This window comes from Diceros bicornis, chromosome 35 (genome assembly GCF_020826845.1).
Source record: "Diceros bicornis minor isolate mBicDic1 chromosome 35, mDicBic1.mat.cur, whole genome shotgun sequence".
In the NCBI taxonomy this organism is placed as follows: Eukaryota; Metazoa; Chordata; class Mammalia; order Perissodactyla; family Rhinocerotidae; genus Diceros; species Diceros bicornis.
This window is the reverse complement of record NC_080774.1, coordinates 23,156,708-23,183,239: the sequence shown is the minus strand read 5'-3', so window position 1 is coordinate 23,183,239 and position 26,532 is coordinate 23,156,708. Positions and strand designations below refer to the sequence as shown.

General features: G+C 50.3%; 2 protein-coding genes across 4 annotated transcripts in view; both read left to right on the top strand.

The window, feature by feature from the left end:
* The first annotated feature begins 4,198 nt into the window (after positions 1-4,198).
* On the top strand, positions 4,199-18,752 carry NIPSNAP1 (nipsnap homolog 1). Its single transcript, XM_058531748.1, has 10 exons — positions 4,199-4,312; positions 10,460-10,587; positions 10,762-10,807; positions 11,047-11,141; positions 14,496-14,566; positions 14,713-14,853; positions 15,178-15,209; positions 15,568-15,662; positions 16,824-16,907; positions 18,233-18,752. Exons 1-10 carry the CDS (start codon positions 4,215-4,217, stop codon positions 18,295-18,297), a joined length of 855 nt encoding a protein of 284 aa, XP_058387731.1. The 5' UTR covers positions 4,199-4,214; the 3' UTR covers positions 18,298-18,752.
* A 1,617-nt stretch (positions 18,753-20,369) lies between these two features.
* THOC5 (THO complex subunit 5) overlaps positions 20,370-26,532 on the top strand; it is a 37,161-nt gene continuing 30,998 nt past the window's right edge. Inside the window, exons 1-6 of one of the 3 annotated variants that reach the window (XM_058531736.1) lie at positions 20,370-20,442; positions 21,142-21,245; positions 22,095-22,226; positions 24,316-24,459; positions 25,926-26,039; positions 26,160-26,257. In XM_058531736.1, the coding sequence (XP_058387719.1) occupies positions 22,131-22,226; positions 24,316-24,459; positions 25,926-26,039; positions 26,160-26,257 (452 nt within the window). In that variant the 5' untranslated portion in view covers positions 20,370-20,442; positions 21,142-21,245; positions 22,095-22,130. The remainder of the gene's footprint in view (positions 20,443-21,141; positions 21,246-22,094; positions 22,227-24,315; positions 24,460-25,925; positions 26,040-26,159; positions 26,258-26,532) is intronic. The other 2 variants (XM_058531738.1, XM_058531737.1) reach the window with 2 other exon arrangements.

Sequence of the window (26,532 nt, the reverse complement as noted above, 5' to 3'; positions counted from 1 at the left end):
CGTTAATGTTTTCACGTGGCACTGTGTCAAAGTCACATAATTCATGTCTGCATATGATGCATACTGCAGAAAGACTGGGACTTGGCAGTGTGGCTCATGCCCCGGCTGAGACATAAAAGCTTCCTTATCCCTGTTGCTCCTGTTTGGGGTCCCATAGGAGCTGGGGGATGAAATTCTCAGAGAGCACTTGGACCCGTGCACAAAAGCCCATCAATAAGGAGCGGGTGACACAGCCACAGCTGGGTAATTTGTCTCTTTGCTCTTCTGCAGCCCATTTGGTGATGATCTATTTGTCCTAGAGAATAGATGATGGCAGGTTTGTCCATATTTTACGCTTACGAACCTGCCTGATCGTCTCTGCTTGGCTCTGCCCATCTGTCTTTGTCCCTGGTTCCTCTCATTTCATTTCACAGATTGGGCAGCAAGCCTTGGCAACAAGTTATGAAGGTGGATTCTATGAGGGCAGCATTGGGAAAGGAAGGAGGGAGGAGAAGAGATGGGTCAGCTCCCTGCAGAGAGGGGAGAAGTGGACAGGTTCAGGAGAAAGAGATGTCACAGACTCTTGGTGGGTGGGAAGGGACCTCAGAGAGGAAGGGGAGGGAGAGACCCTAGGACAAAAGACAATGATGCTGGGGAGTCCTGCTCATAGAAGATGGCTTGAAGAGCGGAGTCCAATCCCAATAATTAAGTTGGGCCTAGTGCAAAACCTAATTGTGGTTGCCAGCCTCCAAAATGGCCCCCATGACTCTCATGTGTTGGTATTCACATCCTTATAAAGCCCCCTCCTACACTCAGCAGGGCTGACATGTGTAACCAATGGGATATGCAGAAATGACAGAGTGTGACTTCCAAAGCCAGGTCATAAAAGTCCTTGAAGGTTCCACCTTACTCTCTCTTGGATCATTCACCCCGAGGGAAGCCGGCTGCCATGTAGTGCATACACTCAAGCAGCATCTGGAGAAGCCCATGCGGCAAGGAAGCTGAGGTCCCCAGCTAAGAACCAGCACTAACTTGCCAGGCGTGTGAGCAACCCACCTTGGAAGCAGATCCCACAGCCCCAGTCAAGCCTTCAGAAGACCACAGCTCAAGCTGACATCCTGACTGCAACATTGTGGGAGACCCGGAGCCAGAACCAGCCCAGCTAACCACTTACTCCTCAATTCCCGACCCATTTGGAACAGTGTGAGATAATAAGTGTTTATTGTTTCAAGCTGCTAAATTTGGGGGCAATTTATTCCACAGTAATTGGAAATGGTCTAATTCCTTATTTGTGGAATTGTTGTCCAACATCTATCTGGTCTGCTGCCCAGAATGCACGGTCCATGGAGCAGGGACCCATTCATACCAAGCGCTCAGTTAACTGGCGTTGCATATCGCTGAGTGCCACAAAGACAGGCCCCCTGCCCTACTCCTTCAAGCAGGGTAAATGGCGTTAGTTAAACAAGGAAAAGATTCTGGGATGGAGTGGGTATGTATCCTGGGGAGAGAAATAGGGCTACAATTAGGATGACCAAACACCCCAGTTTCCCCAGGACAGAGGGATTTCCTGGGACGGGAGACTTTCAGTACCAAAACTGGGAAAGGCTGGGGTAAAGTGGAATGAGTTGGTCACCCTGGCTGGGTGGGATGGGGGTCTCGAAGCTGCACTTCCAGTGAGCTGCCACACTGCGGCTATGGCATGGGGACGGAGACCCATCTTCCATCTCTCCCAGTCAGCGGTGGGTTCATGCTTCTAGAGCCATCTAGTTTGATCTTCCTGCCCCATTTGACTGGAGGGAGATGGGAAAACGCTCTTGGAAATGCCTAGATCAGTGTGAGGAGGCTACAAGTCAGGCCTCCCTCCTTCTTCCCAGCCGAGGTGGCTACAAACACCTAGAACTTGGTGAGGATTCTCACCCTAGATCAGGAAGTCCAGCCCCTCCCTGTCCAAGAGTCCTGGCTTTCAGTGGCTTCATTGCCAAATACCCTCTACCATATGGCCAATGAGTTTCTATGCAGCCTCTATTGTCATAATTGAGTGACAGGTCACCAAGGCTGCCCACTCCATTGTTAGAAAAGTATTCTTTGTACTGAGTGAGAAGCTGCCTCCACGTAATCTCCACCCTCTGATTATATTCAATTGTGCTGAACAATTCAAACCCATTTCTTCCTGGCAGCCCATTCACATACTGTGCACACATCGCTTCCTCTGCCTAAGGTTCTCCTTGCCCTGCTCCCTTCTAGCAAACTCTCTCTACTTATCCTTTAAAGCTTAGGTCCAAGGTTAGTCCTCCTATGAGGCCCGATGGAGGTGGTCACTTCCACCTCTCCACGCCTGCTACAGTCAATTCCTAAGGGAAGGGCAGCACCGCCACATGACACCAGTGACATCTTATTTGCTGTACTTCCGTCTGCCTATCTGGGCTTTTCCTGAGTGGCTGTCACTGGGAACCCTTTAATCACACTGATTTCCAGAATGAAGGGCTGGCTCCCTTTTGGTCCCTCTGACAACCCCAGGGAGCCGCTGGGCCCAGCTGTGTCTCTAAACCCTCTCTGTGCTCTCCTTTTTTTTTTTTTTTTGTAAGGAAGATTAGCCCTGAGCTAACATCTGTTGCTAATCCTCCTCTTTTTGCTGAGGAAGATTTGCCCTGGGCTAACATCCGTGCCCATCTGCCTCTACTTTATATGGGACACCATCATAGCATGGCTTAGACAGCTGGTGGGTTGGTCCGTGCCTGGGATCCGACCCTGTGAACCCCGGGCCTCCAAAGCAGAGTGCACGAACTTAACTGCTACGCCACAGGGCCAGCCCCTCTGTGCTCTTCTTTGTTAACACAGAGAGCAGGTCTCAGGCTCACAGCCCTCTGCCTGAGCTGCAAGGCAGCAGCCACATTGCTGTTTTCATTGCATTTATTTTGATGGCTCTGCCTGTTTATGACAATCGGTTCAGGTTTTCCATTTATCGTGATGATATACAGTTTCCTTTTTAAATAAATCATACAAATAATACATGTTCATAGCAACTTTAGAAAAAACAAGAAAAAAAATCATAGTTCAAGCCTTACTTCCTCATAGACGTCAGTACTGACCCTCAAAGTCTATACAGGATCTCCTTTTCTCTTCTCCCTCCATTATAAGTCCTCATAGCTCCCCATACTTCTTCATAGCTTCTACTGCAGTTGGCAAAAATATTTTTGTGTCTATTTTTGTAAATAGTAAATATTTAGTAATTCAGTAAATATTTAAAGTGTCAGGCAGGAGAGGTGAGGAGAGAGAGGCCTAAGGCATCTGCCCTGGAGGGGCTCAAAGTCAGTGCAGATTTCATTTTGTCTCCCCTGCCAGGTCTTAAGTCCCAAGAGGGCTGGGGCCTTGTTGTTCTGCCCACTTTTGGTGTTTCAGAGCTTAGCACAGGCTAAGAGTAGCCAGGCTGACTCAATATTTGCTGGAGGAATCTCGAAATTAAAGCCTGCCCTCCACTCCCCCACCCCAAGCGTGCCAGGAGGAAACCACAGGTCAGCGAGTGGACATCCTTTTCGGGGTCGTTCATGTACATTTCCACGTCCTTCTGGAAGCGATTAGGCCCCTGCGCCCCGCTGTGGGGTCTGCAGACTCTCTGCCCCTACTAAGTAGGGTCTCTGACCTAGGAGATTGTGCACTGAGAAGGGATTAGTTTAGAGGGCAGGCGAAAGAGCTGGACAGAGCGGGAGGCGGGGGGCGGCCTGAGAAGGCCCAGGCGGAGATGGAAAGAGAAAAGGACATGACGCGGAGGGAAAGCGTCCCTGCAGCCCGGAGCCTTGTCCACCTGTCTTAAATTGTTAAGGAGTTTGTTCCTTTGATAATGTGATAAACACTGCCTGTGTACCCCTCCTCCCCAGAAAAACGCACGATTTCAGGGGGTTTTCTAACCCTCTGCTGCGCATCCTTGAATGCCCAGTTAAGAAGCCCTGGTGTCATTGTTCAATACTCCCATTTTACCGAAGTGGACACTGACGCCCAGAGTGGGCAAAAGGCTTGCTCAAGGTCACAGAGCAAGTCAGTGCACAGCAGCCAGGGCTCAGAGGACAAGCACCCCAACTTCGCCCAGCATCTGCGGAATTGGGGGACTCACGGCGGCACGCCCACACGACTGCGTGCAGACGGAGGCTGGCAAGCCGGTGGGGGCGGGGCTTACTCCCGCCCCGCCTCCGCCGCCGGGTTCGGGGGCGGGGCTTTCCTCCAACCTGCACGGCTCCAACATGGCTCCGCGGCTGTGCAGCATCTCTGCGGCGGCGCGGCGGCTGCTGGGGGGCCCGGGGCCCGGCGCCGGGAAGGTTGCGGCTGTAGTTGCAGCGCGGTGAGAGTCGGGCCGGGCAGAGGCGGCGCGAGCGGGAGTGCAGGGGCAGGGGCCAGGGTGTGGGCCAGGGGGATGGGCAGAGACTCAGGCTTGGAATCTCTGGGTTACTGGCGGGGGTGAGATCTAGGCCTGGGGAAGAGCTCTGGGCAAAGAATTGAGGAGATGGGAAAGGTATGCGCAGGGTCTTTGCCCTAGTGGGTAGCTGGCTCTGGTCGCAGAATGAAAGATGGGGTGAATGGGAGGGGCAAATCCTGGGCCCTGGAGATTGGGAGCGGGCAGAGGGCAGTAGGAGGGGCCCCTCCCCCAGGCCTTTGCGGTGGTTGTGAGATAGCTAGCACCCACTGGGGGCTTCTAAGAGAGGCAGCTCCTCCCTCGGGAAGTTTTGGGGGAAGAGATACGGGGAGCAGTGAGGGGTCTCCAAGGGCCGTGGCTGCACAGACTCTGTGCCCCCCAACCCTGAACAGTACCAGTGGGACAAAGGATGCCTGAGAAGGGATGGGAGTTGCCCAAGGTCACTCTCCCTGCTGTCGTGTGGCAGCACTAGGTCTGGACCCAGGTCTCCTGACACCCTGTGCTCTTTGCACCGCAACTGGTGGCCTCTTGGGAGAGGGGGCTGGCTGGACCATGAGCTCAGCCTGGGCTTTTGTTTGGGCCCTGCTTTGGGCTGGGGCAGGGCTTAGCCTCCCTGACTGGCCCTGGGAGGCCCCTCCCTCATCCGCCTCCAGAGCCCTGTACTTCATCTCGGCACCTATCACCTTGTACACACTCCCTTGCCTGTCCCCCCACACTAGACCATCATCTCTCTCTTTTTTTTTTTTTGAGGAAGATTGGCCCTGAGCTAACATCTGTTGCCAATCTTCCTCCTTCCCCCCTACCCTCAATGCCCCAGTAGATAGTTGTATGTCATAGTTGTGCATCCTTCTAGTTGGTCTATGTGGGATGCCGCCTCAGCATGGCTTGATGAGCGGTGCGAAGGTCTGCGCCCAGGATGCGAACAGGCGAACCCTGGCCACGGAAGCAGTGTGTGCAAACTTAACCGCTACACCACCTGGCCAACCCTGTCATCTCATTTTTCTGTTTCCCCAGCCCCTGGCACAGGGCTCAGGACAGTGTATGCTCAAGAACATTTGCCAAAGGAGTGAGGACACCTGTCCCCCCCCAACCTGTGGAAAGGCAAGGGGGTCCCGCCTACCCAGCAGACCAGGTGTGAAGCTGCAGAGTTCTGTTAGACCTTGGCGTGAGGTGTTAGAGTGCTGTGCAGTGGGGCTTTTGGGCAGCTGGGAAAGAGGAGCTGGGCATGCGCCCCTTCCCCAGCTGCCCAATACTTCGGGAGAAAGCTGATATCTTGGAAAGAGCCTGGAGTTTGCCTGGCACCAGCAGATCTAACTCAGTCTTTCTTAGTGGGCTGACCTTGGTGAGTCATTTGGCCTCTTGAAGTCTCAGATTCCTCATTTGTAAAGTGGGGGTGATAAAATAGGATGTATCTTATAGGATTGTTAAGGATTAAAGAGGCCATGTGTGTGAGGTGTCTAGCCCGCAGTGAACACAAAACAGATGTTGCCCCTTGCCCAAGCCTACGTCTCCAGCAATTTCTGCATGACTCCCTCAAATATCAGGGCTGAAAAGGCCTTTGGAAGATCATCTTCTACGAGCCCCTTGTTTTCCAGATGAAATCCAGGCTGGGGGTGGGACCTCACTTTCCCAGGGTTACAGAATCAGTGGTAGAACCATTTGTGTGGCACATATCCGGAGGCCACAGAAGGAGCATGGGACTTAGAGAGAGCCTGCTGCTCCTTACTGGCTTTGTAACCTTGGATGAGTCACTGGACTTCTGTGAACCTCAGTTTCCTTCTCTGTAAAATGGGGATGGTGATCCCTGCTGGGGATTTTTGCAGGATTGCTGTGAAGCCATTTGGATTAATACTTATCAAGCCCCTCAAGGACTACTTCACAGTTACTTACGCCCTGGTCCCACCCTGGATACCCAGGAACATCCTCTCCTGCCGACCCTCAGTCTGTTCCACGTCTCTCTGGAGTCACCAGAGGGGCCAGCAGCAGTCCTTCTGGCCTCTGAGGTTTACGGGCTGCTGGATTGGGGAAAGAGCATGGGCTTTGAAATCAGATGAACCTGGATTGGAATCCTCTTGGCTGTTGATTAACCGTCCGTGAATAAGGCATGGAACATCTCTGAGCCTCATTTTTCTCAAAAACATAGTGTGAGGATTAGCTCTTAGCACATAGTAAGTGCTCAATAAACAGCAGTTACTGTTACTGCCGCACCAGTAATCTGGTTGTTCACAGAACTTTAGTTCTTCTACTGGAACTTATGGAACAATAAGCAGAAATGTGGCCCCTTTCTAAAGCCAGCCAACTCAAAACAGGAGAGTGTTTCAGAATGTGCATAGAGCCGAGCTTCCTAGCTTATGAATCTAGAACATTCTGGAGCAGTTTCATGTGGGGAGGCATCAGACTGTTGATCTCTATTGAGAGCACCAATGTGTCATCTACAGAAAAGTTCTCAGCTGGGACAAATATTTATTGAGCAACTCCCATGCCAAAAGTACTAGGTACCCTGGGGGATGGAAAGACATTAGCTAGTGGCTTCCGGTGTGGCTAGGGAGACAAGACATATTCATAGGAAAATGCTGAAAGGGCTGAGGGGAAATATGAGAAGTGTTTTTGTGGAAGGGGCTGAACTGGTCTAGCTGCGGCAGACGCTTCCCACAGATGGCACAAAGCTGTATTGTGTTTTTCTGGGCCTAAGAGGCATATAGTTGAGATACCAGAATCTTTGGCATTTCTGGGATGATTTACTGAGATAACACGGAAAAAAAAAAAAAAAAGGAAATTGGAACTGCTCTAGAGCAGTGATTCTCAAACTTGAGCATGCATCAGAATTCCCTGGTGGGCTTGTTAAAGCCCAGATTGCTAGGCCCACCCCCAGAGTTTCTGTACAGTAGGTCTGGGATGGGGCCTGAGAATTTTTAACAAGTTGTCAGGTGATGCTGATGCTGTAGGTTTGAGAACCACAGGGATAGGGAGTCCTGGCTCTGTGGTCACCAAATTTAAAAGGGAATTGACTCTGGAAAGCTTGGCCAAGTAGATGAGAGCTCGAATTCCCGATGGAGACATCCAGCCTTTGTTTTGTAGGCAGTGGGGAGCCATAGAAGACTTCTGAGCAGAGGAATAGCATCACAAAAATGGCACTTTACAAAGATTGATGGGCAGATTAGGAAAAGTGGGGAAAGAGTAGGATCCAGGAAATCAGTTAGGAAGTAGGAACAGTGATATTAGCTGCACTGCCATGTCAGGCCTTTTCTCTGAAAGGCCCATCCTGTTGCTCCTATTTTACAGATGAAGAAAATGAGGCTCAGAGAGATGAAGATTAGATCTTCTGGCCTGGGATTAGAACCCGGATTTGTCCAGAACCTGTGCTCTTAAGCACTAATTCTGCTGGTGGTGGTGGGGATGGAAAGGGCCTCTGAGCCCCGAGTCCATGCTCTGAGCCAAGGTCCACCCTCTCTGTCCTTTCTTACCTTCTAGCTTTCATCATTTTCATGCAGCTCTGCCTTAGCTCCCCCATCAATCCTTCATTCATTTCCTGAACGCAGACTGAGCATGTGCCATGTGCCCAGCACTGTTCCAGGCACTGGGGATCCAGCAGGGATACAGGGGACAGACAAGATCCCTGTCCTCGTGGGGCTGCTTTTGAGACAATAAATAAGGCACATAATAAGCCAAAAATGATATAGTGTGTTAGAAGGAGCTACCGAAAAAGAGAGAGCAGGGTGGGAGGGGTTGGTGAATTCAAGAGTAGGAGAATGTTGCGATTTCATTGAGAAAGTGAAATTGGAACTCTTGAAAATGTGAGCCTACAGATGCTGGCTTCAAGTTCAGCACCTACCCTGGGATCTTGGACATGTCCTGTCTTGCGTTTTACCCACAGAAAAGTTCTTTAGAGATAGGCTGCTCCACCCTGCTTATTTGACACATGGGGAAACTGAGGCCCACAGGCAGGAGAGATTAGAGAGTGGTGGGGAGAGACTGGAGCCCATCAGAGCTCCTGGACCCCCGTCACTCCCGCCCCCAGGCTGTCTCTCCAAGGCTGGGCGCTTGGCTGTTCATCTTGGTCAGTACTGATGTTAATAAATTACCTGAAGCCCAATTCTAGAGCAAAGGTCTTGGTTGACAAATAGTAGGAACTGCTCTCCTCCCTGCCACCACCCATCCAGGAAAAGCAGCCCTCTGCATTCAAACTGAAGGTCAGGTCCCTCTGCCACTGGCTTTGTTGAAAACACCTGGTTCTTCACAGTATCTGCATGATGCTGCCTAGGTCAGTGCCCGACCCAAGGTGGGAGCTGGCTTTAGAGGAAAGAGCTCTGGGTTGGTTCTTGCCTCAGCTCTGCCCCTGATTTGCCGTACGACCTTGGGCAGGTTCCTTAAACTCGCTGATCTTCGATTTTTTTGTCTAGAAAATGGGGACACTAACAGTATAACACCAACACTATAACATCATTATATAGATTCAGCGGGATCATGCTATGGACAAGTTGATCACAGATTCCTGGCACAGAGGATGTCCTCAGCAAATGGTGTCTATAGCGAGGCTCCCTTACTCTGGTCCAAAAGTTTCACAGACCACACCACCCATATAATGATACTTGTCCTTCTGTTTCTTGTTAATGAAGCACATACATGCACAATGACAGAAAGCTTATAAATTCAGAAACACTTAAAATAATTTTTTTAGCTTTACAAAAAATTATAATGAATCAAGCAAAACTGAACCATCTCCCTCTCCCGGGTAAGCAGTATTAACAGTCTAGGACAGATCCGTACTCATCTTTCTCTGTGCTCATACAAATGTGTCACCACTTGAAGATGCTTTTTTTATTTCATCAGTCCCAGTGGCTGCTCCATGTTTTGGAAAAAAGTAATACTTTGATTTGCAAGACATTTATTGTAGCCACAGAAAAGGCTCAGAAAAGGAGAGGAGCTGCTGACAGGCCCCCCCGGTGCCAGGCTCCCTGGCTAGAAACCATCCAGCGGAAGGCTTGCTTTTCAGGCCTGGCTGCAAGCTGATCCACTGCTGTTGAGCAAGATTTACAGCCTCTGGCAGCCTAAAAATAAGCCCCACCCCTGCTGGGACCTTGTATGGGAAGTGCCGTTGTGGTCTGGCAGGACCTGGTGGCAAGTCCCCCTGCTCTGAACAAGGCACATCATTCATTCATTCTCATAGCACCGTGCACAGGGCAGATATTTGTCAATTAAGTGTGGGCTGGAGGAATGAATGAAACTTGCCTGGCAATGCCTTTTACCCACTCTCTCTGCCTTTATCTGCCAGATCAGCCCTGGAGATTTGGAGACTGGCCAGATCACCTCCTCCTCTGGAGAGCTTGCCCAGACTGCCAGAGGCCGAGTTCAGGCTCCCTCACCTGGGCTCTCCCAGAGACCTCTGGCTGTAATGTGTTCCAGGGCCCATTTCTTCCAGCGGACTGTGACCTCTTTGAGGACGAAGCTTATTTGTCTTTGGCTCTCCATTTGTGGGGGCTGAAAGGGGCAGAGGCCAAGTGTAGTGGGAGCACTGGGGAGGACAGTGAGTACAGCCTTCTTGTCAGAGGGGACAGAAATTGCAAAGAAGGCACAGAGTGAAAGAGCCTGGTGTGTTCAGGGAGGAGCATATCTGGAAGCAGGGTACACAGGTTTGGGGGAACACAGGAGGGGAGGCTGACAGTATAGGTTGAGCTGTCAAGGGCTTTGGACATTCAGCAAGGTGGTTTTGGGCTTGCTTTACCTCTTGGTGAGGGGCTGCAATTGTGTGGCCCAAGTGGAGGACCCTTTGGAAGGGGGTGAAGTGGAGGCAGGGAGGCTGGAGAGAGAGATAGGAGGTGGGGCTGCCTCTCTAGGCCTCCTGAGGCCCTGCAAAGCTTCAAGAAGCAAACTGGACAGCCAGGATCTCTGTAGAAAGGACCAGAGCTGCTCAGCTGGCTCCAATGACGTGTCACGTTCTGGAGCCGCCATAGGATTCCATGGCCCCGTTCCCAGAAATGTGGTTCACCAGCCTAGGGGAGCAGGGCACCTGAGCCCATAGAAGAGCTGGGGCTTCCCCCACCCTGGCATGTCCCCTTGAACTCCTCTGTCCTGCAGCTTCTATTCCAAGGATAATGAAGGCAGCTGGTTCCGCTCCCTCTTTGTGCACAAGGTGGATCCCCGGAAGGATGCTCACTCCACCCTGCTGTCCAAGAAGGAGACCAGCAACCTCTACAAGATTCAGTGTGAGTGGCTGCTGAGCTGGCCAGCCTGCCCGCCCCTGGGGCCTCTGGGGGCCTGTAAAGCTCCAGCTGGGAGATGTCCTGAGAGCGCTGGCCCTATGGGGCTCCCCCAACCCCAGCTCCCTGCAGACACACACACCCTCTGCTTCACCTCCTGCTCTCTGTTCTCTATTGCAGTTCACAATGTGAAGCCTGAGTGTCTGGATGCCTACAACAGCCTGACGTGAGCATCTTCCTTCATCCGCCCATCCCAGCCCCTGCTTGGGTGGGGCACTCTGTTCCAGCCCCCTTCTCCTTGCAGAAATCCAAAGGATGTAGATTTCAGAGCTGGAAGTCCTAAGGATGTCTTGTCCAGCCTCTGCATCTTAAAGATGGGAGACTGAGGGCCTGAGTTGGATCTCTTATCTCAGGGGCCCTGGTGGCTGGTATGAGCCCTCTCCCATCTCTGTGCCTCTCCCACAGAGAGGCTGTGCTGCCCAAGCTGCACCTGGATGAGGACTACCCCTGCTCGCTCGTGGGCAACTGGAACACGTGGTATGGGGAGCAGGATCAGGCAGGTGAGGGCCCCTCCCCCCAGTGCCACTGGCGCCCAGCCCAGGCCTCCGGCACCTCTCACCCCTGGCTGCCCTCCACTCCCTCCCTACAGCAGCACCCAGAGGGGTCTTTCTTTTTTTCCCCAAAGCCCCAGTAGATAGTTGTATGTCATAGTTGCACATCCTTCTAGTTGCTGTATGTGGGACGTGACCTCAGCATGGCCAGACAAGCGGTGCGTCGGTGCACGCCTGGGATCCAAACCTGGGCCACCAGTAGCGGAGTGCGCGCACTTAACCGCTAAGCCACAGGGCTGGCCCCCCAGAGGGGTCTTTCTAAATGCAGTCCTCATCGGCTCACTTCCCTGCTCAAACATCTGTGGTGGCTCCCCTCTGCCCTCAGGGTGGCCCATGAGGCTCTGTGAGTCCTTCCCTGCCCAGCCTCTGGCCTTATCTCACCATATCTTCCTTGCTTACTCTGCTGTCCCATCCAGGACTTTTTTCAGTTCTTTACATCGAGAGTTTCGCCCTCTAGTTCCAGACTATTGTTCATGCTGTTTCCTCTACCTGAAGCATTCTTTCTCCTGTGCCTGCTTTACCTGGCTCACACCTCTACTCATCTTTTATTTTGGCATAGACATCACCTCCTCCTGGAGGCCTCCCCTGATCTCCTCCACCCAAGCTGGGCCGGGTAGCTCCCCCGGCTCCCCAGCTCCCAGGACTTGTCTCTTCACAGCCCTGATCATGCGCCCCTGGAGTGTACTTGTCTGTCTGCCCAAATAGGTGGCGAGTTCTGGGAGGGCAGGGCCCCTGCCTGTCTTTCTTCACCACTGAATCCCCAGTATACAGCACATATTTGTGGAATAAACAGGGGCTCTTGTCTAAGTTGGCTCCTTATAGCTTCCCAGGGGTCCCCACAGCATATCCTATCGCACCCCAACATACCCACTCCCGTTGGCACCAGCTGCTAGGACCCACACATGAATGTGGTTGACCCACAGCGTCTCAGCAACTCCAAGGGGCCTTGACTTTTACACTTGTGCTGTCCAGGAGGGCAGCCACTAACCACATAGAGCTATTTCAATTTAAACTAAGTAAAATTAAATGAAATGAAAAATTCATCTCCTCAGTCACACTAGCCACATTTCAAGTGCCTACTGATAGAAACATATGGCTCCTGGCTACCATCTTGGACAGCACAGCTATAGAACATTTCCATCGTAGTAGAAAGTCCTTTTGGACAGTGCTGTTTAAACTGCACAGCACAAGGAGCTCCTCTGGAGCAGTCCTCATCGAGGGTCCTCGAAGCTTCCCTTGAACACTCCCAGCAATGGGGAGCTCACTCCCTTGTAAGCCAACCTATCTCATCCTTCAGCAGCCCTGATAATTGTATGTGTCTTTAAAAAAAGTCTGTGACCTGCAAATAGGTAGATTCCCTTAATCATTTATTCTGTTTCAGTAACAGACATTGACACATCGACAGGCAGGTAAGAAAAAAGCAAACTGTCCTCAGTTCCAGCCCCTACAGTTTTCCCATTTTAGGCCCAACTTACTCAGTTCCAGCCATACTCCTTGGATTCTCCTAAGTGTTTGCTAGTTGGGAAATGAACTTTGAGGAATGGATCTTAAATTTTTAAAGCATGTCCTACATTTTGTGTATCTTGAGGTGTTGTCCTGCAGGTTGAATCAGGTGGGGAGCAGACCCTCAGAGCCATCCCCTAGGAGTAGGGCTCAGGAATGTACACTTTAATGAATTTAATGAATTTAGGAACTGCTGGTCTGCCTTCTAGAGGGACCACTATCATATCATTGTGAGAAAGTTCTTTCTTCTCGTGAACCTAGGATGCCCTGCCCGTAACTCTTCTCTGTTGGGCCTCCAGTACTGGTTTAATCCCTCTACCTGGCCAGTATTCCTGGTCTTGGTAGACTTCCAACCATATAGTACTTTTTCTGTTTCCCTTGGGAAAGAGGCCTTTGAACCATAGGGTCAGACCATTTTGCAGATGGGAAAATCAAGGCAGAGATGGAGTCAAAAAGCAGGCGAAGGACAGACTGAGGACGGGAAGTAACAGAGTCTGAGCTTCCAAACTGCTGCTCAGCCGACGGCTCTCAGCTCTGGCCTGCCCCATTGAGCCTCTCAGGACCTTTCTCCCCTGGGCCCAGCCATGCTCCCAAGGATGGCAAGACTTTCCTTTTTCTCTTCCATAGTAACTAGACTTCTTTATTATTGGAAGGTGTATTCGTTTCCTAGGGCCACCATAACAAAGTACCACAAACTGGGTGGCTGAAAACAACAGAAACCTATTCTTTCAAGTTCTGGAGCCCAGAGGTCTGAAATCAAAGTGTCACTGGGCCATGTCCTTCCAAAGGCTCCGGGGAGAATCTTTTCTTGCCATTTCCAGCTTCTGGTGGTTGTCAGAAATCCTTGGATTCCTTGGCTTGTAGGTGCGTTGCTCCAATCTCCGCTTCTGCTGTCACACAGCTAGCATTCTCCCTGTGTGTCTCTGTCTTCACATGATGTTCTCCTCTCTCTGTGTCTGTGTCCAAATCTCCCTCTTATAAGGACACTAGTCATTGGATTTAGGACCCAGCCAATATGACCTCATCTTAGCTTGATTACATCTATAAAGACCCTGTCTCCAAATAAGGTCACATTCTGAGGTTCTGGGTAGGCATGAACTTGGAGGCATGGGGGGACACTATTTAACCCAGTACAGAGGTTATGATAAAAAATTCAAACAGTACAAAGAGTTTTCAGTGCAATCCTCAGACCTCAGTTCTCTGCCTGAAGGGCATCTCCTCTCACAATCTTCTGGGTCTCCACCAAGAGATGGTACATAGACCAGCATCTCTGGATATGTCTCTCTGCCCCTAAACACATGTGGTAGCATACCGTACATGCTGTTCTGTTGCTTGGTTTCTTTTTTTAATTGACTGTCTTGGAATATTCCATCTCAGCCCATCAGACCTACACACTCCTTTTGTCCAGCCTGTCCGTCATAGGCCTGGGGTCAGCTTTATGCATGCCACTGCTCCTAGGGTACAAGGACACATCTGATCTTCTTGGTGCTGTTTAAGGAAGTTTGGGTGGGAGCATTATTTCCATTTTCAAGATGAGGACATTGAGGCCTAGAGGGGTCAAAGACCACCTGGCAGAGCTGGAGTGCAAGCCTAGGTCTCCTGGGCTTGTGTCTGGGGTCTTCCCCTGCCCAGTGCTGCTCCCCACCAAGGCAAAGGGAACTCAGAGAGTCCTGGTGCTACAGGGGACCAGGCTGGAGACTGCCCCTGCTTATATACACACTCAAGCAGCCTTGGGGTAAGCAGGGCAGGGTCCCAGCGGCTCCCTGACCTGCACCTTCCACTCCCCCTGCTCCCCAACAGTGCACCTGTGGCGATTCTCAGGCGGCTACCCAGCCCTCATGGACTGCATGAACAAGCTAAAAAACAACAAGGTATGTTGGCATCCACTCGGCACACCTCTCTGGATAATGGTTCCGGCTCAGCCTTGTGCTGGGGGCTGCCTCCACCACCCCATGGGGCACACTGCTGGGGTGGGGGGCGCTTCCTGGCTGCCATGCCCCGACTGTCATACCTGCAGGAGTACCTGGAGTTCCGAAAGGAGCGGAGCCAGATGCTGCTGTCCAGGAGAAACCAGTTGCTCCTTGAGTTCAGCTTCTGGAATGAGCCACAGCCCAGAACAGGCCCCAACATCTATGAGCTGAGGACATACAAGCTCAAGGTGCTGCCCTCCCTCCCTCCAGATCCCTACCTGCCTCCCACCTTCCCTGTTGCAGTGCTGTTTAACAGGTACCTTGAGGTGGGCAGGCCCTGTGCCCTAGCACCTAGACTGGGGCTTCTTGCCCCTCCCTCCCTCTAGGCTCAGAACAGAGGTGTGTACGCACATGTGCACACAAGCGCACCCAGGTGTGAGTCAGGGCCCCTGAATGAGGCCAGGTGGCCCCTGAAGCTGGGGAGGCATGGCAGTTTCCCATCTCTGCCCAGCGTGAGGCTTGAAATCAGAGGTGGGGGCTCATTCCCATCCTCTCCTCTAATTCTCTTTCAGCCAGGAACCATGATCGAGTGGGGGAACAACTGGTGAGTGGCAGTATCGGGGGTTGGGGGGACCCTGCCCACCTGCCCTGCCAAGGCCCCTGGTGGGCCACCTTTCCCAGGGACGTATGGCAAGGAACCCGGCATCCTCTGCCCCTCATGGATGCAGAGAAGAATCCAGCCAGGAGGTGAGGATCTTCTAGAGGATTGTGAGGCCTCCCCTGGTAGAACACCCAGCCAGCAGCTGCACCTCTGTCACCCATCCCCTGATCATCTCTGAGAGCCAGGGGCCATACCTCAGGCTCCTCCCTTGAGGTGTGGCCGAGAAGTCAGCCTGAGGACACCTCAGAGGGCCCTTTGCACCAGGCCTGGCCTCTGCCCCATACTCTTCTGTCATCCCCAGGGCTCGGGCCATCAAGTACCGGCAGGAGAACCAGGAGGCAGTGGGCGGCTTCTTCTCACAGATAGGAGAGCTCTACGTCGTGCACCATCTCTGGGGTAGGCTGGGCACCACCCAGGAGCCCATGCTAGTCCCCTTTCTCCGTTGTCACTCTGCATAGACAATGCAAATACATTAGTGTCCTTGTGGAGTTTACACTCTAGCAGAGGGAGACACCACCTCAGACAAAAACTAACAAAAAGATAATTTCAGATTATTAAAAATAATAAAGATGGAGAAATGATGAAGAAAAACATGGGAACCTGCATTGGCTTGGATAGACAAAGAAGGCCTCTTTGAGGAGGTGAAATGTAAGCTCAGCTAAAGGATGAGAAGGAGCCAGCTGTGAATTGCTAGGGAAGGGTATTCTGAGTAGAGGGAACAACATGTGCAAAGGCCCTGTGGTGGGGAAAGGCCTTTGGCATTTTGAGGTGTGCAAAGGAGGCCGATATGAGTGTGGGGAAGAGTGTGAGGAGACGGGGACAAGCCAGATCAGGCTGGGCCTTGCAGGCAGTGGGGATGAGTTGGGATTTATTCTAAAGGCAATGGGAAGCTGCTGCAGCATTTTAAGCAGCATGCAATGACCTGATTTCTGTTCTAATGTGATTCTTCTGGCTGCCATGTGCTTTGCCGAGAGCGCTTTGTAGAGCGAGAGAGGAAGTGGGGCATCAGGAGATGGTTATACTAGTTCAGGCAGGAGAGGATGGTGGCATGGCCTAAGATGGTGGCAGTGAGGATGGTGAGAAGTCCACTGATTCGTTAGTCTGGAGGTAGAACCAATGGGACTTAGGAGTGAGTTGTCTGTGGGGCGAGGGAGGGAGAAGAAGACTCCAGAACTCCTAGACTCCTGCTTGAGCAGCTATGTGTCACTTACTGAGACCCTACAGGAGTACATTAGAGGGGTCAGGAGTGTAATTTTGGTCCTCGGAAGTGTTACATTTGAGACGCTGACACATCCAAGTGTGGATGTCAGGTGGGCACTGGATATACGAATCTGGAGCCCGAGGGAGAGTTCTGGGCTGGAAATATGAATTTGGGAGTTGTCAACAAATGTACTGATTGGATGAGATTGTCAAAGCAGACAGTGTTTGCTAACAGTCTGAGGCATCAGCGGGGAAGAGACAGCAGGGCAGGGTTTGGGGCAGTGGGAGGAGGGCTCTGTGCTGAGCACAGGATGAAATCCTCTGTGCCCAGGGAATGATCCAGTGCCTTTCTCACAGCCTATAAAGACCTGCAGTCTCGAGAGGAGACTCGAAACGCTGCCTGGAGGAAGAGGGGCTGGGACGAAAATGTCTACTACACAGGTGAGTGCCTCCTTGGGGCGGAGGGGGCGTGGTCAGCCAGGCCCTTGGAGGTCATCTGCTAGGAGCCCTATCTGAGGATGGAATCCCCTCTGCAAGGAGATCTAGCTTCACTTGATTACCTCTAGTGATGGGGAACTCACTTTTAAGACAATTAATTAGTGAGTTTCCATCCTGGTGGCACATTCCACATGAGTCTTATGGCTGAGTGCTCTAGGGGATGATAACATAGCCAGGCAGACCCTGCCTCAGAGAAGTGGAGTAGCTGAGTGCACACTGTAACCTCAGGCATCATTCTTCACCTCACTGAGGCTGTTTCCTCATCAGTGAGATGGCAATGGTGATAGTGCCTCCTTCAGAGGGCTAGAGGGAGGATTCCAGAAGCTAATTTATGAAAAGTGCTTCTCCCAGACTCTGGCACAGAGGAAGCACACAGCAGATTTTTTTGAGCAAGTTTTTTGCTCATAGTGTTTCCCACTTTGCTGGGATCCCTGAGAACCACCTGGAGTCAGTAGGTGTTGATTGAGCCCTCACTGTGTGCCAGGGACTGTGGTGGGCGGTGGCCGGAGCGTGGGCTCAGAGTGAACAGGAACCTGTCCCTGCCCTCGAGGAGCTGACAGTTAAGCTTCCACACTTAGCAGCTGGTGTGGGGGAGAATGCGACTCCTGAAGGAGTTAACCGGAGCCTCGCTCTTCAAAGTGTGGTCCTGAATGACAGTCTCAGCATACCTTGGAAGCTTGTTAGAAATGCCACATCTTAATCCCTTCCCCCCACCTGCTGAATCAGACAGAATCTGCACTTGACCAACAATTGAAAGTAATATGTATGCACGGTCAAGTTTGAACAGCTCTGAGCAGGAGGAGAGAGTCTGACCTCCTGGGTGACCTTGAGCTGACCCCCTCTGGGCGGCAGCCTCCCCATCTGTAAAATGAGGCAGTGTTTTTCAAACCTCAGCTAATTGAGGTCATCACTACTGCTACAATTATTTTCTTGATACTTTTCTTTAAATCCCTGTACTTTATTCTTCACCTAGCCTTGTCCTAAGCAATAACATCTGTGAAATCACTTTTTACTATGCTAGTTGTTTTTTCACATACACAGGAAAATAAATATATAATTCTGAAAATAAAAACAATGTTCATCTCATCACCACCTAAGTCCCCTCTTATCCCACAATTTGGGAAACCTGGCGCACTCCATGGGCCCTTCCAGGAGGGCAGTGGGGCTCTTCCTCTGTCAGCATCCCCGGCATCCTCCCTCTTCAAAGGCCAGTTTTGGGGGTTGGCTCGCCTCAGCCCTCTCCGTGACCTCTGCCTCTCTCTCCGCAGTCCCCCTAGTGCGACACATGGAGTCTCGGATCATGATCCCTTTGAAGATCTCACCTCTCCAGTGATGTTGTGGCTGCCTCCACCTCCTTCCCCTTCTCCCTGAGGGAAGCCATGGACAGAAGAGCTCCCAGTCCTGCTGTCTTGGTTTTCTCTTGGATCTGAGAGGACTTGTGGGGGTAGTGCTCAGCTCATACAAGGGGGAGCTGGATGACAGGGTTCTGAGGACCTGCAGCTCTGCCAAGACCATTGCCACCTTCCCCGCCCCCCCTTCCCCAGTGCTGGAAGCAGTTTTTAATTTCTCTGAATGAAGAACAGCCAACTTTTATGTCTCCTGACATTTCCCCCTAAGATTCCTCAAGGCCACCAGTCCCTAATTATCACCAGGAAGTCCTCATCTTAGCTTTAAGTTGCACAAAAGGTTGTGTGTCCAGTGGTTAGAGGTGGAGTGGGAAGGGAGGAGGTCAGACCAGGCCAAGCATTCAGGAATTCCCTGGTCTCCACTGGGGCACCCACTTTGAGCCAAGTCCTTCCTGATGGGAAAAAGCCTGGAACAGCTTCAAGAAGCAAAGGGGAAAACTCTCAAGTTAGCAAAGTCAGCAGGAGGTCCAATTCCACCCAGAAAGGCTGGGAAAAAGGATGGGAACCAGGAAGGACTTGGGGGCAGGAAACAGAATGGAATGGGAACCCAGAAGGTAGAACTTACAATTCAGAACTTGGGTTTGAACTGCAGAATGTGGAATACAGAGTTGGGAAGATAGAACAGAGGTGACAGAAGACTACTTGGGGAGAGGTTCCCAATACAGGACAGTTGGAGAGAGGCTCGTCTGTTCTCCCTACATAATGAGGTTGAGAACTTGAATGTGTAGTTCTAGCCCTTCAGTGCAGGGAGAGTCTTCTGCCCTCCTGTCTTCCCTCCTGCAGGCAAGGTACAAGCCAGGGCTTGTATTTCCTGCACTCTGCATTCCTTTTTCCCCTCTTCACATTCTCCTCATTCTGCTGGGCCACTGGGTGTGTGGAGTGGGGTCAGTGACTTTGGGGGCCTCCTCAGTGACCCCTACACCTCATGAACCTCTGGGTAGCTTGATTTCTGCCTCCTTGTTGGAAAAACTTGTGTTGGAGTTGCTGATGGAACCAATTAAATATTTACTATAAACCACAGTGTCTTTTCTTCATCTGCAAGGAACTTTGGCAGTTGCCTGGAGCAGAGCTGAGCAGAGGTGGCCAGCTTCCCTGTTCCTGGCTGATCTACCCCCCTGGAGGGTATTGTGTTCCCTGAGCTACTCTTAGGGAGGCTTCAGCCTCCTCCCATGGCAGAGGGAACTGCCCTGTTTAACCACAGATTCAGGACATCAGTGTTTCTCCCTCTAGATAAGTAGGATTTACACCAAAAGTCCTGACACCTGTCTGTACAGTTCATCCCAGGGGTAGAAAACACTTGAGGGTGTCAAATGCTGCATTAGAGTTGTGACTGCCCTTGGCAAATCGGGCCTAAAATAGGGGAAATTATTGATACTTCTGTGGGAAAACCAAGTGTAAGATGGGATTAATGCCCTCCCCAACTTGCTGCCCTCACTAGTGTGGGATGTTAGGGTGAATATGACAGTGGTTAAGAATCCCAGTTGTATGCCAGCCCCGATGGCCTAATGGTTGAAGTTCCATATGTTCCACCTTGGCGGCCAGGGCTGGTTCCTGGGCATGGAACCACACCACTCATCTGTCAGTTGAAAAAAGAGAGGAAGATTGGCAACAGGTGTTAGCTCAGGGCGACTCTTCCTCTGGGGGGAAAAAAATCCATGTTATGGAGGCAAACCCACAGGAGTTCAAATTTCGGCACTACCATGCTCTTGTGTTATTTTGGGCATAACACAAATTCATTCAACAACTACTTGGCAGAGCATCTACTAGTTGCTGGGCATTGCTTTAGGCGCTGGGGAAAGAGTGAATGACGCACATAAGAGTCTTTGACCTCGCAGCCTCAGTTTCCCACCCTGACAACCCACGTGACACCGCCTACCTTGCTCCCACCCCGCCCAGCCGCTGCCTGCACCCAGCAACTGCTGCCGTCTGGGGCCTTCCCGCTTCACTTCCGCCTCCACGCCTCGCTTCCGGCCGGCCGCTCCTTCCTTCCGCTTCTCTATGGTGCGCGGGCTGCAGTCTTCCTCTTCGCCGGAAGTGGCTCGGTTTCCCGGGCGGGTGCGGGGCGCCGGTCGGTGAGGAGGGGACGTGGTTGGCGGGGACGGGCGGCGAGGCCGGGAGGCGGGGCTGGTCGCTTGGGGACTGAGGTGCGGACAGTTCGGAGGGCGTCCCCGGGCTGGAGTTCGGCCCGGGTTCTAAGTTCTCACTCCCGCGGGTCCCCGCCCCCTCGGCGCCGCGCCCTGTCTCCTCTTGTAGAAAATGTCAGCTGCAGCATCGTCAGGCCCCACATTGTAGCCTCGAGATGATGACGGTGGTGGCGGTGGTGGTGATAGCTCACACTTATTGTGCGCTTATATGTGCCAGGCACTCTTTACTGTGTTGTCAGAGTCGGGATTTCCCACACTTAAACGCCTTTCCGGTGCCACCTTTGTGGGTTTTGCAAAATTACCGTGTATGACTGTTTACTAAAGGTTTTTAATCCAGTCACTTTTTAAATTTAAATGTACGTTAAAAAAAATTTTGTCTCTACCATAAATGGAAGACTTCTTGTCATATGCAGAAAATAATGATAAAAATTAATGTATTTAATATGAAAACAGATCTTTGTTAATGATTCTAGCTAGGTTTCATTGTCTAAGGCTCTGAGACGGTCCTTTTGTTAACAAAGGAAGGTTGGAGTTCATAGATGTTAAAGACTAGGAAAATGAAATGTTCTTCTTGAAGCAATCAGAAGTTTCTAACAAGAATTGAAAAGGGATTACCTTTCTCCTTAGGTGTTCAACATTAAGATCACCCATGTGCCATCTGAGGCCAGATCATCTTCATCACCTTCCCCAGTGGAGTGCTGCCTGTGTTTCTGTCCACAACAACCCCTGAGGTAGGGACTGCTGTTCTCATTTGATCTGTGAGGAAACAGACCCAGAGGAAAGTGAAGTGACTTGTCCCAGGACTTGTAGTCACAAAATAGTAGAGTGGAGACTCCAACTCAGGGCTCCTCTGACTCTACTACGGTGAGCTGTTGGCTCTCTCAGGAGGTGTTAGGGGTAAGGGGGATAGTACTGCCCACCAGGGGCTGTGGTGACAACCAGGAGAGGTAGCAGAGGGAGAATGCCTTGTGACCGTAGAGCCCCGTGAAATGTAGGTTTCGTTCTTTTAAAGTTTAGGGTTAACCAGGGAGTTGATGGCATCACCAGATGAGGTGGTGGCAAGACTAGGAGGCACAATAATGTAGCTGTCAAGAGCACTGGTGTGGCATCAGATGGACCCAAGCTTTAGCATATTAATTATGAGACCGTGGGCAATTCATTCACCTTTCTCAGCCTCTGTGTTGTCGTCTGTAAAATGGACTTGCTCTTATCTGAAAGGTTTGTTATAAGGATCAAATGAGAACATACTCATAAAGTGCTTAGATCAAGGTCTAGCACACAGTTATCAATCCGGAGTATTGGGAATGGGCTTATATGCCAGGCTGAGGAGTTTGGCCAGTGGAGTGGGGGTGGTACCTTTAAAGGAGATGGAGGTGAAGAAGATGAATTCGTTTTGGACAGGCCGAGGGATGATTCCCCTTTTTACAGAGGATTAAACTGAGGCTTTGGAGGGTTGAGTGACTTTTCTTGAGTTACCAAGCGTGTAAGTAGCCAGAACTGCTAGTTAAACTTAAGTACTCTGACTCCAGGAAAATCGGTTCCAACTCTGGAAAATCTCAAAAACATTCTTCTCTTAACAGGTCTCTACTGTTTCCTCCTGACCTCATCAAACAACCATGTCTTCAGAATCAAGCAAAAAACGGAAACCCAAAGTGATCCGAAGTGATGGAGCTCCAGCTGAAGGGAAGCGTAATCGTTCTGACACTGAGCAGGTGAGATCAGCCAGGGCCGCCATGCTGCTGAGAAATTGCAGCTCGTGGCTAAACACCTGGCTGTGGGTTTGCAGCACCTGAGGGTCATAGGAACAATCTCCCACATGGCCTCTGCTTGACCAAGTCAAGCCTGGAATTCTCTTGGCTCTGCACAACTTGAGTATCCACATCAGGTTTAGCTTGGGCATCCCAAGAACCAACAAGCCCGTATGATTAGTGCATGAACAGAGAATGCATTTTAGTATGGTGTGTCTCCAGTTTTCCTGATGGTCAGAAGACGGCAGTCCATCTGCTGCATGCTGCTGGAGCTTTGGAGATGTGGCATCCCTGGTCTGCTGCAGAGACACTGTCAGAACCACATGCCTGCAGAACCTCTTTTGTGGCCTGAGAGCTCACGTGGTCAGCAGGTTCTTCTCCTTTTGCTGTTTCTCTGTCCTTGAATCTGTCAAGCTAATTTATGACTTAACTTTTGATTATTTGATTGGTTATATTTTTTGTTTTTTTTGTTTTTTTTGCTGAGGAACATTCACCCTAAGCTAACATCTGTGCCAGTCTTCCTCTATTTTGTATGTGGGTCACCACCACAGCATGGCCACTGATGAGTGGTGTAAGTCCGTGCTGGGGAACCAAACCCAGGCTGCCGAAGTGGAGCGCGCCAAACTTAACCACTAGGCCACAGGGCCAGCCCCTGTTTTTTGTTTTTTAAACTGGAATAGAGAAACATACCATCTTAAATTTAGATAGAAAGTGATGCTTTCGCCAGATTTAGGAAATCAAGATTAATGAAGAACCTTATCCTTTTGGGGCATTGATTCTGACTCTCTTTCTCTTTTTTTTAATTGAGGTATAATTGATGTATAACGTTATATTAGTATCAGGTGTGCAACACAATGATTTGATGTTTGTATATATTGTGAAATGATCACCACAATTACCATCCATCACCATACATAGTTACAAAAAGAATTTTTTTTTCTTGTGATGAAATTTTTTTTTCTCCCCAAATCCCCAGTGCATGGTTGTATATCCTAGTTGTAAGTCCCTCTTGTTCTTCTATGTGAGCCGCTGCCACAGCATGGCAACTGACAGACAGGTGGTGTGGTTCCAAAAGCAGGAAATGAACCTGGGCTGCCAAAGTGGTGAGAGCACTGAACTTGAACCACTAGACCATCAGGGCTGGCTTGTGATGAGAATTTTTAAGATCCACTTTCTTAGTGACTTTCAAGTATGCAATACGGTATCATTAACTATAGCTCACTCTCTCTCAAAGAGATGTGTTCTGTTTACTCCAAAGGCTGGGAGGTCAATTATGATATTTTAGTCTCTGCTAAATCTTGACTTGACCATTTAAACACCCATCAGTATGAATTTGGTTAAATCAGTTCTGGTTCATCTCTGTAGTAGACTGTCATGCAGCCATTTTTTTAAAAAAATTTTATTTATTTGTTTATTTTTGTGAGGAAGATCAGCCCTGAGCTAACATCCGTGCCAATCCTCCTCTCTTTGCTGAGGAAGACTGGCTCGGGGCTAACATCTGTGCCCATCTTCCTCCACTTTATATGGGACGCCGCCACGACATGGCCTGACAAGCAGTGCGTCGGTGCACGCCTGGGATCCGAACCCCGGGCTGCCAGCAGCGGAGCGCGCGCACTTAACCTCTACACCAGGGGACCAGCCCGCATGCAGCCATTTTGATGGAGATCTGTATTTATTGGGATGGGAAATTATACTAAATAGCATGGACAGTATGATCCCATTTTGTTTAAAAATAAAATTTGTATTTATCCATAGTATTAACAATGGCGTTATTTCAAGCTGGGAAGAAGTGAGATTACAGGCAATTTTTCATTTTGTTTTTGATGCTCCTCACTATGTTCCTCTGACACCAAGTATGCATTACTTTATAAACAGAAAGAGGAAAAGACCAATTCTTTCCCATTTTGAAAAGAAGAAAAACATTTGATTTGAGGACCATGATCCTTTAGAGACCTGATCTGAGGCTTCATTGTTACCAATTTCAGCTAGTGTCCCTGGTCTGAACAGGGAGACTTTTACCCCTTACCCAAGGCCTCTATCCTTGCCTCCACAGGAAGGTAAATACTACAGTGAGGAGGCTGAGGTGGACCTGCGGGACCCTGGCAGAGACTACGAGCTGTACAAGTACACCTGCCAGGAGCTGCAGAGGCTTATGGCCGAGATCCAGGACCTGAAGAGCAGGGGAGGCAAGGACGTGGTAAGCAGTGGGGCTGGGCAGACATGAAGCTGGTGGCTCTGCATGGATGGAGCTGTTTTGCACCTACCAGAGCTCTTCCTGATTTTAGTCTCCTGTCTTAGCTGGGATCAGATGGTTGGAGCCTAGGGGCTCCAGAGACCTGCCTATTAATTTATTGGAAGGTCTCACCACCACTCAATCACAAATTATAGTAATGAAAGTACAGGATAATTGGTTTTTCCATAACTGTAATTTGATAATTCATCCACCTGTTACTAAGTGCTAGGCATTTTGCTGGGTATTGAGAAATGATGGTACATGTAAGTTCCTTTGCTGTTAGAAGGATAGATATATCCAAGTAAATCATAGAGACTAGAAATGAAATTATCATTAATATTAAATGAATAAACCAGGCCTTAGGGCAGAGAAACTAAACAGTGTGACTGAAAACTGGATGCATAAGTTCGAAACAAAACAGTCCATATTTTTCCAGGAATCTCACTTATTTGTGCTTAGCCTGGCCAATATTGTTACGATTATTACATCCTATCTATTTTATTATAGCCAAGCTTTACAGCTATAATTCTGTAATTTTCATTTAAATTATTCTGTAATGTTACTTTTATTTTTATTTTTTTTTAATTTTCTTTTTGTGAGGAAGATCAGCCCTGAGCTAACATCCGATGCTAATCCTCCTCTTTTTGTTGAGGAAGATCAGCCCTGGGCTAACATCCATGCCCATCTTCCTCTACTTTACGTGGGACGCCGCCACAGCACGGCTTGACAAGCAGTATGTCGGTGTGCGCCCGGGATCCGAACCTGCGAACCCTCAGGCCGCCGAAGCAGAGCATGAGCACTTAACCGCTAGGACACTGGGCCGGCCCCTATAATGTTATTTTTAGAGGTCAAATTGTGTGGCAAGATGTTGCTATTGGTAGGATCTCGGTGTGCGACATTAAGGGACAGATATTAATTGTGCATTGGCGGTACTTGCTCCATCTTCAATTCCTTTTACTTTGGTCCAAGCAGAAATTGCTTTTTTGCCTAGGAACCTTAAGCACTTTCTTTATTCAGTCTTTCTTCCATTTCCTTCTGACATTTCTTTTTGTTTTTTTTTTGTTTTGTTAGGAAGATCAGCCCTGAGCTAACATCCATGCCAATCCTCCTCTTTTTGCTGAAGGAGACTAGCTCTGAGCTAACATCTGTGCCCGTCTTCCTCCACTTTATGTGGGATGCCGCCACAGCATGGCCTGACAAACGGTGCATGGGTGGGCGCTCAGGATCCGAACCCAGACCACCAGCAGTGGAGTGCGCGCATCTAAGCGCTATGCCACTGGGCCGGCCCTCCCTCTGACGTTTCTTATGGTTCTGAGCTACCCTCCAGTGTCTGTTTCTGGCCCTGGGGAAGGGTAGGTCAGCAGGGGGTGCTGACAGAAACTGAGCCAGCACCTGTCGTCGAGGTCTAAACCAGTTTTCTTTGCTCACAGGCAGTTGAGATTGAAGATCGGAAGATCCAGAGCTGTGTGCATTTCATGACTCTGAAGAAGCTTAACCGATTAGCCCACATCAGGTTGAAGAAAGGGAGAGATCAAACGCACGAGGTGGGAGTTGAGAGGTTTAACCCTTTCTCCTCCCCGTCCCCTTCTCTGAGTTTGCTGCTGCTCTGCCCTGCCCTATCCCACCCTGACTTGCCCTGCTCACCTCTGACCTTGTCTTTTCAGGCCAAGCAGAAAGTAGATGCCTATCACCTGCAGCTCCAAAACCTGTTGTATGAGGTGATGCACCTGCAGAAGGAAATCACCAAATGTCTGGAGTTTAAGTGAGTTTTGGAGGACAGGGCTTTGGCACAGATAGTCTGTTGGTAACTGCTTTTTCCTACATAGCTCAATGTGAGCCAGTCCCTTTAAAAGGAAGTGAGATGAGTTTGGAGACTGCAGGATCTGGGAGAAGGGTGAATAGAGCACTTTGCGTGGGCAAATTGGAAGCAGTAGTTTCAGGCTGCACAAAGAACCTCAGGAGCCTGCCTGGCCCTTTTGAGTTCTGAGCTCTGAACGTGGTGAAAAGCAGTTCTCTCTCCCCAGCAGGAGCCTTTGC